The following is a 10,219-nucleotide window of genomic DNA, read 5'->3' on the forward strand; positions in this document are numbered from 1 at the left end:
AGACAAAAACAGAGAACTCTCTCTTCGGTTGGGTCAAATTTTATTACTAATTTACTCTATCTACGTGTTGACCAAATTAAATTACGTTCACATCATCCTCTGACAGTTCATCTAATGATTGCGATGATTATGTAAATAGTAAGTACTTGTGCCGAATATAAGTGAAAGCCCAGATTTATTGGCCCTCTAAAGGCCCAATTACGTATATCAGTTTGGCGCGAAGATTTCCCGCCTAGTCGACGAGAAAACCCAATAAACGAGTGGTATTGTGCCCTGATTCCGTCGCCGGAGTAAAAGTGAGAGAGAGAGAAAGTAAGAGAAAATGGCGGGAGAAGATTCTTCAGATAACCAGCCGTCGTCACCAGCTTCTCCTTCTTCCGCTGGATTCAACACAGATCAGTTACCTATAAGTACGAGCCAAAACTCCGAGAATTTCTCCGACGAAGAAGCCGCCGTAGACACCCAAATCATCAGGGATGAGCCTGAGGAAGCGGATGAGGAGGAAGAAGAAGAAGAAGGAGAAGATCTCTACAACGATAATTACTTGGAAGATTATCGGAAGATGGATGGGAATGATCAGTATGAGTCTAATGGATTAGATGATTCCGTCGAAGATGAGAGAGATTTAGATCAGGTTATGCTTGACCGTCGTGCGGCTGAGGCTGTACTCGATGCTCGTGAAACTCGAGCTGCGAACCGCAAGCTTCCTCATCTTCTTCATGATAATGGTAAATTAAAAAATCCCCAAATCTCGTGTTTCAGTACCAGTAATCGGAACCCTAATTGAACCCTGGATATAGATTTGAGTTGGGTTGTTTTTGTATACAGATTCGGATGATTGGAATTACAGACCTACGAAGAGGTCTCGGACTACGGTTCCACCAAGAGGTAATGGTGATCCTGATGGAAACCCTCCAAGTTCGCCAGGAGGGTCACAGCCAGATATCTCTATGACTGATCAAACTGATGATTATCAGGATGAGGTATGATTGTGTATCTTTGTACTTACTTGGTGGTGCTAGGTGTGTGTTTTGCTAGTGCTAATGGTTGGTTTATTTGTTAATACAGGATGAATATGAGGATGAGGCAGAGTTTGAGATGTATCGGATTCAAGGAACTCTGAGGGAATGGGTTATGAGAGATGAAGTGAGACGTTTCATTGCCAAGAAGTTCAAAGACTTTTTGCTTACTTATGTGAAACCAAAGAATGATAATGGAGACATTGAATATGTTCGTTTGATAAACGAAATGGTTTCAGGTACTTTCTTTTTTGGTTTTGCTATAGCTACATGAGTTCCTTCTTTACTGGTATATTTACAATCATTAGATCTCTGAACTTTCTATGTATGGCTTATTTGCAGCTAATAAGTGCAGTCTGGAAATTGATTACAAAGAATTCATACATGTCCACCCGAATATTGCCATCTGGTTGGCGGATGCTCCCCAACCTGTTCTTGAAGTCATGGAGGAAGTTACGGAAAAGGTCATCTTTGATCTGCATCCAAACTACAAGAATATTCACACAAAGATCTATGTTCGTGTTACCAACCTACCAGTTAATGATCAGATTCGGAACATAAGGTATCACTATGTCTGAATTCATAGATAAAGATGATGAGTTTTGTTATTCTTCACTAGATTTCAACTTAATCTTTTTGTTTGTGAATTGTCAGGCAGATTCATCTCAACACGATGATCCGCATTGGTGGAGTTGTCACAAGGCGTTCTGGGGTCTTTCCTCAACTGCAGCAGGTGAAATATGATTGTAACAAGTGCGGAGCTGTTTTGGGACCTTTCTTTCAAAACTCTTATTCAGAAGTCAAGGTCGGATCTTGTTCTGAATGCCAGTCAAAAGGACCGTTTACTGTTAATGTCGAACAGGTCGGATTCTATGTCCTCTCTAATATTTTCCATTAAAGTCAATGTAAGCTCTGAGTTGGAATGTGAAATTGACCACAAATTAATTTACTCTCTTGTTTCAGACAATATACAGGAACTATCAAAAGCTTACAATCCAAGAGAGTCCAGGAACAGTGCCTGCTGGACGACTCCCAAGACATAAGGAAGTTATCCTGCTGAATGACCTTATTGATTGTGCACGTCCTGGAGAAGAAATTGTATGTTCTTCATGCATTACTCTTCTTTAATACTTTGCACACCTGTGCATGGTAGGTGATTGATTTTATCTTGCATGAGATGATTTGCAGGAGATTACTGGCATATACACCAACAATTTTGACCTATCTTTGAACACAAAGAATGGATTTCCTGTCTTTGCCACTGTGGTGGAAGCTAACTATGTTACAAAGAAGCAAGACCTCTTTTCTGCATACAAGCTAACCCAAGAAGACAAGACACAAATCGAAGAGCTGTCCAAGGACCCACGTATAGTTGAACGTGTAAGTTGGATTTAAATCCTCCTAATAAAACCTTTGAATTGCTTCAAAGACATTCCTATTAACATCAATTCAATTTCAATTTCAGATCATTAAGTCAATCGCTCCGTCAATATATGGCCACGAAGATATCAAAACAGCTCTTGCTCTTGCTATGTTTGGAGGCCAAGAGAAAAATATTAAAGGGAAACACAGATTGCGTGGAGATATTAATGTACTTCTACTAGGTGATCCAGGAACAGCAAAATCACAATTTCTGAAGTAAGAAAACTATCTTGGCCAGCTGACTTCATTAATTCCTGTGGTGAATATTTTCATTAACTGCTTAATTGTTTCGTCTAGGTATGCTGAGAAAACTGGACAACGAGCTGTCTACACGACTGGAAAGGGAGCTTCTGCTGTTGGTCTAACTGCAGCAGTACACAAGGATCCAGTTACAAGGGAGTGGACGCTTGAAGGAGGGGCTCTTGTACTTGCTGACCGCGGAATTTGTCTTATCGATGAGTTTGACAAGATGAACGACCAGGACAGGTAACAAAATGCAACTAATGATAATTACTTTTCTGAACAAAATGGCGCTGACCATATAAGTTTTGTAACCAGGGTGAGTATCCATGAAGCCATGGAACAACAGAGTATTAGTATATCAAAGGCAGGAATAGTTACTTCCCTTCAAGCTCGTTGCTCTGTTATTGCCGCAGCTAATCCAGTTGGTGGAAGGTAAATAAGTAACTAATGCCCCAAATTTACTGATCTAAACTTTGTCATTTTGATCTTGCTAATTTGTTTGTGACATTGCAATTTCAGGTACGATTCATCCAAGTCATTTGCACAGAACGTCGAGTTGACAGATCCGATCCTTTCTCGTTTTGATATATTGTGTGTTGTCAAGGTTCTAAACCTCTGCGTCTTGTTCTTGCTATCATATCATTGATTGTGTTAACTATTTTGGTTATTGACATGACTTAAACCAATTATATGGCTTCAGGATGTGGTTGACCCAGTTACAGATGAAATGCTTGCTGAATTTGTTGTCAATAGCCACTTCAAATCACAACCCAAAGGTGGTAAGATGGAAGATAGCGAGCCCCAAGATGGCATTCAGGGATCTAGCGGTTCTACTGATCCCGAGGTCTGTGATTTTCAGTTGTAGCTGCTTCTTTTGAAGTTTCCATGTTTTCATGTTTTCATGTCTTGATCAAAATATTATTTTATATACAGGTTCTTCCCCAGAACCTGCTGAAGAAATACTTAACATACTCGAAGTTGTATATATTCCCAAAACTGGGTGAACTAGATGCCAAGAAGTTAGAGACTGTTTATGCTAATCTAAGACGAGAATCAATGGTAGGTTTCAATTCTTGATTATTAATTGTACTCATGGATTATGTCTTTCTCAAATATCATGTTATAATCTCTTGACCTGCTTTAACCATTTGTTCAGAACGGTCAAGGAGTTTCTATCGCGACAAGGCACCTCGAGTCCATGATCCGAATGTCTGAAGCACATGCTAGGATGCACCTTAGACAGTATGTTACTGAAGAAGATGTTAATATGGCCATTCGAGTGCTGCTTGACTCTTTCATATCGACCCAGAAATTTGGTGTCCAGAGAACTCTAAGAGAGGTATTAAAGAACTTTTCATTCAGGTGTTCGGTGAGTTTTGTATCTATGGATTCTGATGTCTGTATTGATGGAACTTATTTACTCCTGTGCAGAGTTTCAAACGATACATTACATACAAAAAGGACTTCAACTCATTGCTGCTTGTTCTTCTGAAAGAGCTCATAAAGAATGCCTTGAAGTTTGAAGAAATCATTTCAGGATCAAATTCAGGACTACCATCTATCGAGGTTAAGATAGAGGAGCTGCAGACAAAGGTAATTACCATGTATGATTAGGCTAATATTAGAAGCACGCTTCCTAATAGATATTTTTCACTAACTCTTATTTATGTCTACATTTCAGGCCAAGGAATACGACATTGCAGATCTAAGGCCGTTCTTTTCAAGCACTGATTTTTCCAAAGCTCATTTCGAGTTGGACAATGGTCGAGGAATGATCAGGTGTCCTAGAAGGCTAGTCACTTGGTAAACAATAAGGCGAGCTTCAAGTCACTATCAACTTAGGTTTATAATCGCATTAAAAATGTTGGGTTATTAGGACGATAGTTTCGTTTTGTGTTAAGATTATGAGTTGCTCAAGAATTTGCAGTAGGCATTTTAAGATATTATTGCAGCTTTCCTTTTTTCTTAAAACTTTTGAGCCTTTGAATTTGAGAAGAACGCATATGATCCTGTCAACCGGTTTTGAGTTGCTCAAATTGTAAATTTTGAAAATTTGGCCTAAAGTTACAATTACCAAACTAAAAAAATGACGTTTAATTATGCGTTGATAATCACCATCTAATGCCTACTCTTATTGGGAACAAATTTAAATTTTGTATCCAGAAATAACTGATCTTTATATAATTCGAATCTGAACCAAAAACTTTTAACATTAACAAAACCATCCATCTTAACTCAGGTTTACCATTATTACTAAACCGGAAATCTGAAATCACAAAGAAAAACCGAACCAAAAATACAGTACTAAGCGGTGACGTCAGGACTACATGCCGTTTTTGTAACTAAATTAAAAAAAAAAAAAAAGCGAAGGAAGGCAACATCTGTCGACTGGATTCGAGTGTTCATCGACAAACTTGTTTTGTTTTCGCAATCCGGAGTAGTTCCGCTCGCTCAGTTCCGATTAGGGTTAAGAATTTTGTGAAACCTGCGTTTGGTGAGACTTCGTCGTCCTCCTCGATACTCCCTGATTCATCATTGGCCCTGGTATGTGCTTTCGTCTATTCGTTAGGGTTTTTGCTATCTACATGTCCTCCCTCTGAAATATTGAGCTGGAAGTTGGGATGTTTTGCTCTTCAGATTAAGCCGTAAGTTGTAAAGGAAGCTTTATTTTGTGTGAGAATGTCGAATAATCCTCCCCCGTCTTCTGGTGCTCAGGTGCGAAAAGTGCCAAAGTTGCTCTCTCTCTTGTATTTCGTTTCCTGGAATTCGAAGCAACTCGATTGATATAATGATATGTTCTACGCAATTTGATTTTGATACAATTTAATTAAGAAGCTCTTTTCAACTTAAACTAGAGACTTAGACGAAGTTTAATTGATTAAGCTCAAACGTATTAGGTTTCTTTGATGTTTAGTTTCTGTCATTGTTTAATAGTTTGTGGGGTTTTATTTTTACTGGAGTTGATGTAGCGAAAGCTAAGAAGCTGAAGTATGTGTCTCATTACATATATTGAACTGTATAACTGGATTTGCATAACTACAAAATTTCTATGGGATGATAGTCTGTGATCTATTAGATGTGCTTATGAGACTATTTTTTCCAGCAGTTTCGGCCGATGGTTCCTGGGCAACAGGGTCAGCATTTTGTTCCTGCAGCTTCACAGCCTTTTCACCCCTATGGACATGTACCTCCAAATGCTCAGAGTCAGCCTCCACAGTTTTCTCAGCCCATACAGCAGCTCTTTCCAGTGAGACCAGGTCAGCCTGGTCATATTACATCATCGTCACAGGCTGTATCAGTTCCTTATATTCAAACAAACCAGATTCTCACTTCTGGATCTACTCAACAACAGCCAAATGCACCTCCAGCGACGGGCTTTGTTACATCTGGACCTCCATTTTCTTCTTCATATACTGTGAGACTTCTGTTCTTATATTTGTGGGCGGATAACCTTTATGTATGATTCGTTTTCATTTTCCTAGTGGATTCTTGTTCCTGCAGTTTGTACCATCTTCTTATCCTCAGCAACAACCACCACCATCATTGGTCCAACCAAATTCTCAGATGCATGCGGCCGGTGTCCCTCCAGCAGCAAACGCTTGGCCTGTTCCTGTAAATCAAAGTACATCACTTGTTTCCCCTGTGCAGCAGACTGAGCAACAAACACCAGTCGCACTTTCCACAGACCCAGTAAGTGGCTACGATTACTGATCACAAATATGTTTTGGTGACTTGTATTTATGCTTAAATCTGTTGTTAATTATGAAACCATCTCTTACTAAAACGTCAAATCATATTATGTTGAGTTGTCTTCTATCATTTATAGCATTTCAACCTTCCTCTGGACTATTTTGAGATAGTATTTGTATATGAATCGAGCGTTCCTCAACGTATTAGCAAAGTTTTATATAGACATCGACTTATTTAGATTTATTAAATACTATGGTCACACCTCCTCTGGACCTTAACTTAGCTCAAACTCGAATAAGGTTTGAAGACGTACGGTTTTGTTGTTGAGAACCCAAAAACTCCTCCAAGCCGCAAGAGGCCCCTAGCAAACCACAAAATACTTGATACCTCTACACATCAGAACCTTTTCCTATTTATACTCGATTACTAACTAGCTAATATGGCATTGTTGATGTACTCTTATCAAACTTATTGGTATTTCTTTATGCACTATTTCTCTTATGCACTATTTCTCTTATGCAAATTGTAGCTTAATATTCATGTTGGATTTTGACTCCAGGGAAGCTTGACTCCGCAATCTGCATCTGACTGGCAGGAGCATACATCTGCTGATGGGAGAAAGTATGTTACTGAATCACTGTTTCATGTTTAGGCACCAATTATCGTCCTACATGTCACTCTTTGTACCGTAGTTTTGTGTTCATGCAGTTCCCAATCGAAATTGATTAGTTTAGTTGGAAATTGTTCGTAAGCTACTCATCTTTTGAACCTTTCATAAGGTCCATGCAGATGTGTGTGTCATGGCTTTAAGTCTATGGAGTCGAAAACTTTTCGCGTGATCTGATAAATTCTTATCTTTTCTAGGTATTATTACAATAAGCAGACTAAACAATCAAGCTGGGAGAAACCTCTTGAACTGATGTCACCACTTGAGGTGAGACTTATAAAGTAGCCAGTCTTCTAAGATGATTTTTATCTTGCTGGTCGTTGAAGCTTATCAGTCTTTTAGTTGGTGTGTCCACTTTACTGTTATGTAAACGGTTGCATGCTTTGTCTAGAAAAATGATGTTGAACTGTGTCATTTGCATATTCTTTTCCACTGATTTGGAAACTCAATGGTAACTGTGGATATATATAATGACTGCTACGTGCTCATCTAAAGCAGCTTTCAATTTATTAAAACAGGCTACCGATGCTCCCTGTTTTTCACTTCTTTTGTGTAAATTCTTAGGTGACAACTTTATAGTCAGGCTGGGATCGGATGGCTAATTTATGATGTTTGTTCTATTAAATATTTTTCTGATCGTCTTTTTCTTGTTTTATATTAAAATTATGTGTTTCTAGACTCTGTCCTTGTTTTCTTTATACAAATAGAAGAACTTCAATAGTACTCTTGTCCCACTTCTTTATACAAGTAGTATATTTGACCCCCCTCTGCTTATTATTGTTTTACATAACAATTTTTTTGCATCAAATCTGTCTATGCACGTTGGTTTTTAACTTGGTTGGATATCATATACTAGAAGAATGATATTTGAATGCAAACGGCAACCAGTTTGGGGGTATTTTGAAACAAGTTATTTGATTGACCTAATAAAATCCTGTCTTGGTTTCTTTCTTGACGTTTATGAACTTAATTTGGTTGATTGACCTGATAAAATCCTGCCTTGTTGATATATTCATTGCTACGATGCATATAGGACCACATACATCTTTCTTTTTTCCACTTTGATCCCGTAACCTTTTAATGACATTCTGGGTTTCTGTAGAAACAGACTTGATTGATTGATCAAAATCTACCATGTATATGCAATTTTATAGTTTCTTGCAATCTAAAATCTCTTTCTACAGCGGGCTGATGCATCCACTGTATGGAAGGAATTTACAACAGCTGATGGAAAGAAGTATGCATCTTTGAATTTCATTTGGTATTTGTATAATGCTTATTTTCCATTGTTGCAACTGATTAGTTGATTCAATTTACACAGATATTATTATAACAAGGTTACAAAGGAGTCTAAGTGGACAATTCCAGAAGATTTGAAGGTCTACCAATTTATTTCTCTCTCGTACACATTCCCCAATGCAAAGCCTATGTTAAACCTGTGTAGTTGTTGTATGCAGTTAGCTCGGGAACAAGCCCAACTAGCTAGTGAAAAGAGGTCCCTTTCCGAAGCTGGATCTACTCCTCTGTCCCACAATGTTGCATCCTCATCTGATCTAGCGGTTGGCACTGCGACCTCTGTTGCTCCCAGCTCATCTTCAACACTTCCTGGACATTCTTCAAGCCCTATCCAAGCGGGTTTGGCTGTACCTGTCGCCCATCCTCCCTCAGTTGCTCCTGTTACTCCAACGTCTGGTGCAGCTACTGATACTGAGGCTACTGCAATGTACTATTTTTACTTGGGGAAGTTTTGTTTGATGATTATACACTCTATCATGCCTCTGAATTTATCTTTTGTACCCATCATAACAGAAAAGCGGATAATTTACCGTCTCGGGGGGCAAATGATTCAAATAATGGAGCTACAACACAAAACAATGAGGCATGATTTTAACTTTCCTTTTCTACAATGATTTGCCTAGATTCTAAAAGTTTATTCATATGTTTTCCGTTTACCTGTTTCTACTCTGTTTACATTAACATGTACGAGTTATTGGAAAAGTTATGTATAATAATTACTATATGTGTGATGATGTGGTGGTTTCATGAATATTTATGGTCAAGCTTTACATCATGGTATGCTTTCTCATTATTTCGAATGTTTTGTTAGGCTGACAATAAGGAAAGGTCGGTGAATGGAAAAGCAAATCTGTCACCTGCTGGTGCCAAAGCAAATGTTGAGGAACCTATGGTATATGCTACTAAGCAGGTAATTTTTTATCCTATTTTCTCCTCATGATATCTCTTTTCTGTAGCATAACGTTTTCGTGTGCAAGTGCAATTGTTTGCCAACCATCTATTTTTGTACTATTTTGGTTATTTTTTTTCTAGGAGGCTAAAGCTGCTTTCAAGTCTCTTTTGGAATCTGTAAATGTTCATTCTGACTGGACATGGGAACAGGTAATGTGCTAGTATTTGTGACTTTGATCGATATTTCAGCATCCTCTTCCTAACCATCTACCTCTTCGTCGCTGACCGTATCATCTCCTTGAGTCCTTGTAGACATTGAAAGAGATTGTTCACGACAAAAGGTATGGTGCTTTGAGGACTCTAGGTGAGCGGAAACAAGCTTTTAACGAGGTATATAGTTTCTTAGTTCTTAGCTATAATGTGGAATTGCATTTTTTTTTACCTTGTTAAATAATGTGTTGCACTCTTTAGTTGTGATGTAATTATGTTTTCACTGGTAGATTTCGACTTTCAGTAGCTCTAACGCTTACACCTGACTGTCAAATTAAATTCTCCAGTATCTTGGTCAAAGGAAAAAAGTGGAAGCTGAGGAAAGACGAAGAAGACAGAAGAAAGCTCGGGAAGAATTTGTCAAGATGCTAGAGGTATGTACCAAAGGAGTCAGAAGTTCGGTGTTTTGTTTGTTTAGTGTGACTGATGACCTGTTTTATGTTCTAATAATATTTCTTGACTTCAGGAGTGTGAAGAGCTTTCGTCATCCATAAAATGGAGGTATGGCTTTCAGTCAATTACAAGATCTTTGGCTCTTTTCTTTATTGTATGCATGACATTTGCTAATGGAAACTATTTCCTCACCAGCAAAGCAATGAGTTTGTTTGAAAATGATGAGCGCTTTAAAGCTGTTGACCGTTCAAGGGATCGTGAAGATCTTTTTGACAATTATATTGTGGAACTTGAGAGGAAGGTAAATCATCTGGGTTCTTTTTTGGGG

At 38.4% G+C, this 10,219-nt stretch overlaps 2 protein-coding genes across 2 annotated transcripts in view; both read left to right on the plus strand.

Annotated features, from left to right (window-relative positions):
- LOC104742190 (DNA replication licensing factor MCM2-like) lies at positions 279-4,700 on the plus strand. Its single transcript, XM_010463161.1, has 16 exons — positions 279-728; positions 829-983; positions 1,069-1,258; positions 1,362-1,581; positions 1,674-1,881; positions 1,983-2,117; positions 2,208-2,399; positions 2,485-2,657; positions 2,739-2,927; positions 3,000-3,116; positions 3,204-3,288; positions 3,385-3,528; positions 3,618-3,743; positions 3,841-4,023; positions 4,116-4,277; positions 4,366-4,700. Exons 1-16 carry the CDS (start codon positions 323-325, stop codon positions 4,489-4,491), a joined length of 2,811 nt encoding a protein of 936 aa, XP_010461463.1. The 5' UTR covers positions 279-322; the 3' UTR covers positions 4,492-4,700.
- The window catches only part of LOC104742191 (pre-mRNA-processing protein 40A-like), a 9,793-nt gene continuing 4,646 nt past the window's right edge, over positions 5,073-10,219 (plus strand). Inside the window, exons 1-16 of the mRNA XM_010463162.2 lie at positions 5,073-5,228; positions 5,322-5,399; positions 5,791-6,099; positions 6,186-6,374; positions 6,934-6,995; positions 7,239-7,308; positions 8,226-8,278; positions 8,363-8,420; positions 8,499-8,764; positions 8,851-8,920; positions 9,149-9,247; positions 9,370-9,438; positions 9,541-9,618; positions 9,786-9,872; positions 9,965-9,999; positions 10,087-10,192. Coding sequence (XP_010461464.1) covers positions 5,364-5,399; positions 5,791-6,099; positions 6,186-6,374; positions 6,934-6,995; positions 7,239-7,308; positions 8,226-8,278; positions 8,363-8,420; positions 8,499-8,764; positions 8,851-8,920; positions 9,149-9,247; positions 9,370-9,438; positions 9,541-9,618; positions 9,786-9,872; positions 9,965-9,999; positions 10,087-10,192 — 1,587 coding nt within the window. The 5' untranslated portion in view covers positions 5,073-5,228; positions 5,322-5,363. The remainder of the gene's footprint in view (positions 5,229-5,321; positions 5,400-5,790; positions 6,100-6,185; positions 6,375-6,933; positions 6,996-7,238; positions 7,309-8,225; positions 8,279-8,362; positions 8,421-8,498; positions 8,765-8,850; positions 8,921-9,148; positions 9,248-9,369; positions 9,439-9,540; positions 9,619-9,785; positions 9,873-9,964; positions 10,000-10,086; positions 10,193-10,219) is intronic.

This window comes from Camelina sativa, chromosome 14 (assembly GCF_000633955.1).
Source record: "Camelina sativa cultivar DH55 chromosome 14, Cs, whole genome shotgun sequence".
NCBI lineage: Eukaryota > Viridiplantae > Streptophyta > Magnoliopsida > Brassicales > Brassicaceae > Camelina > Camelina sativa.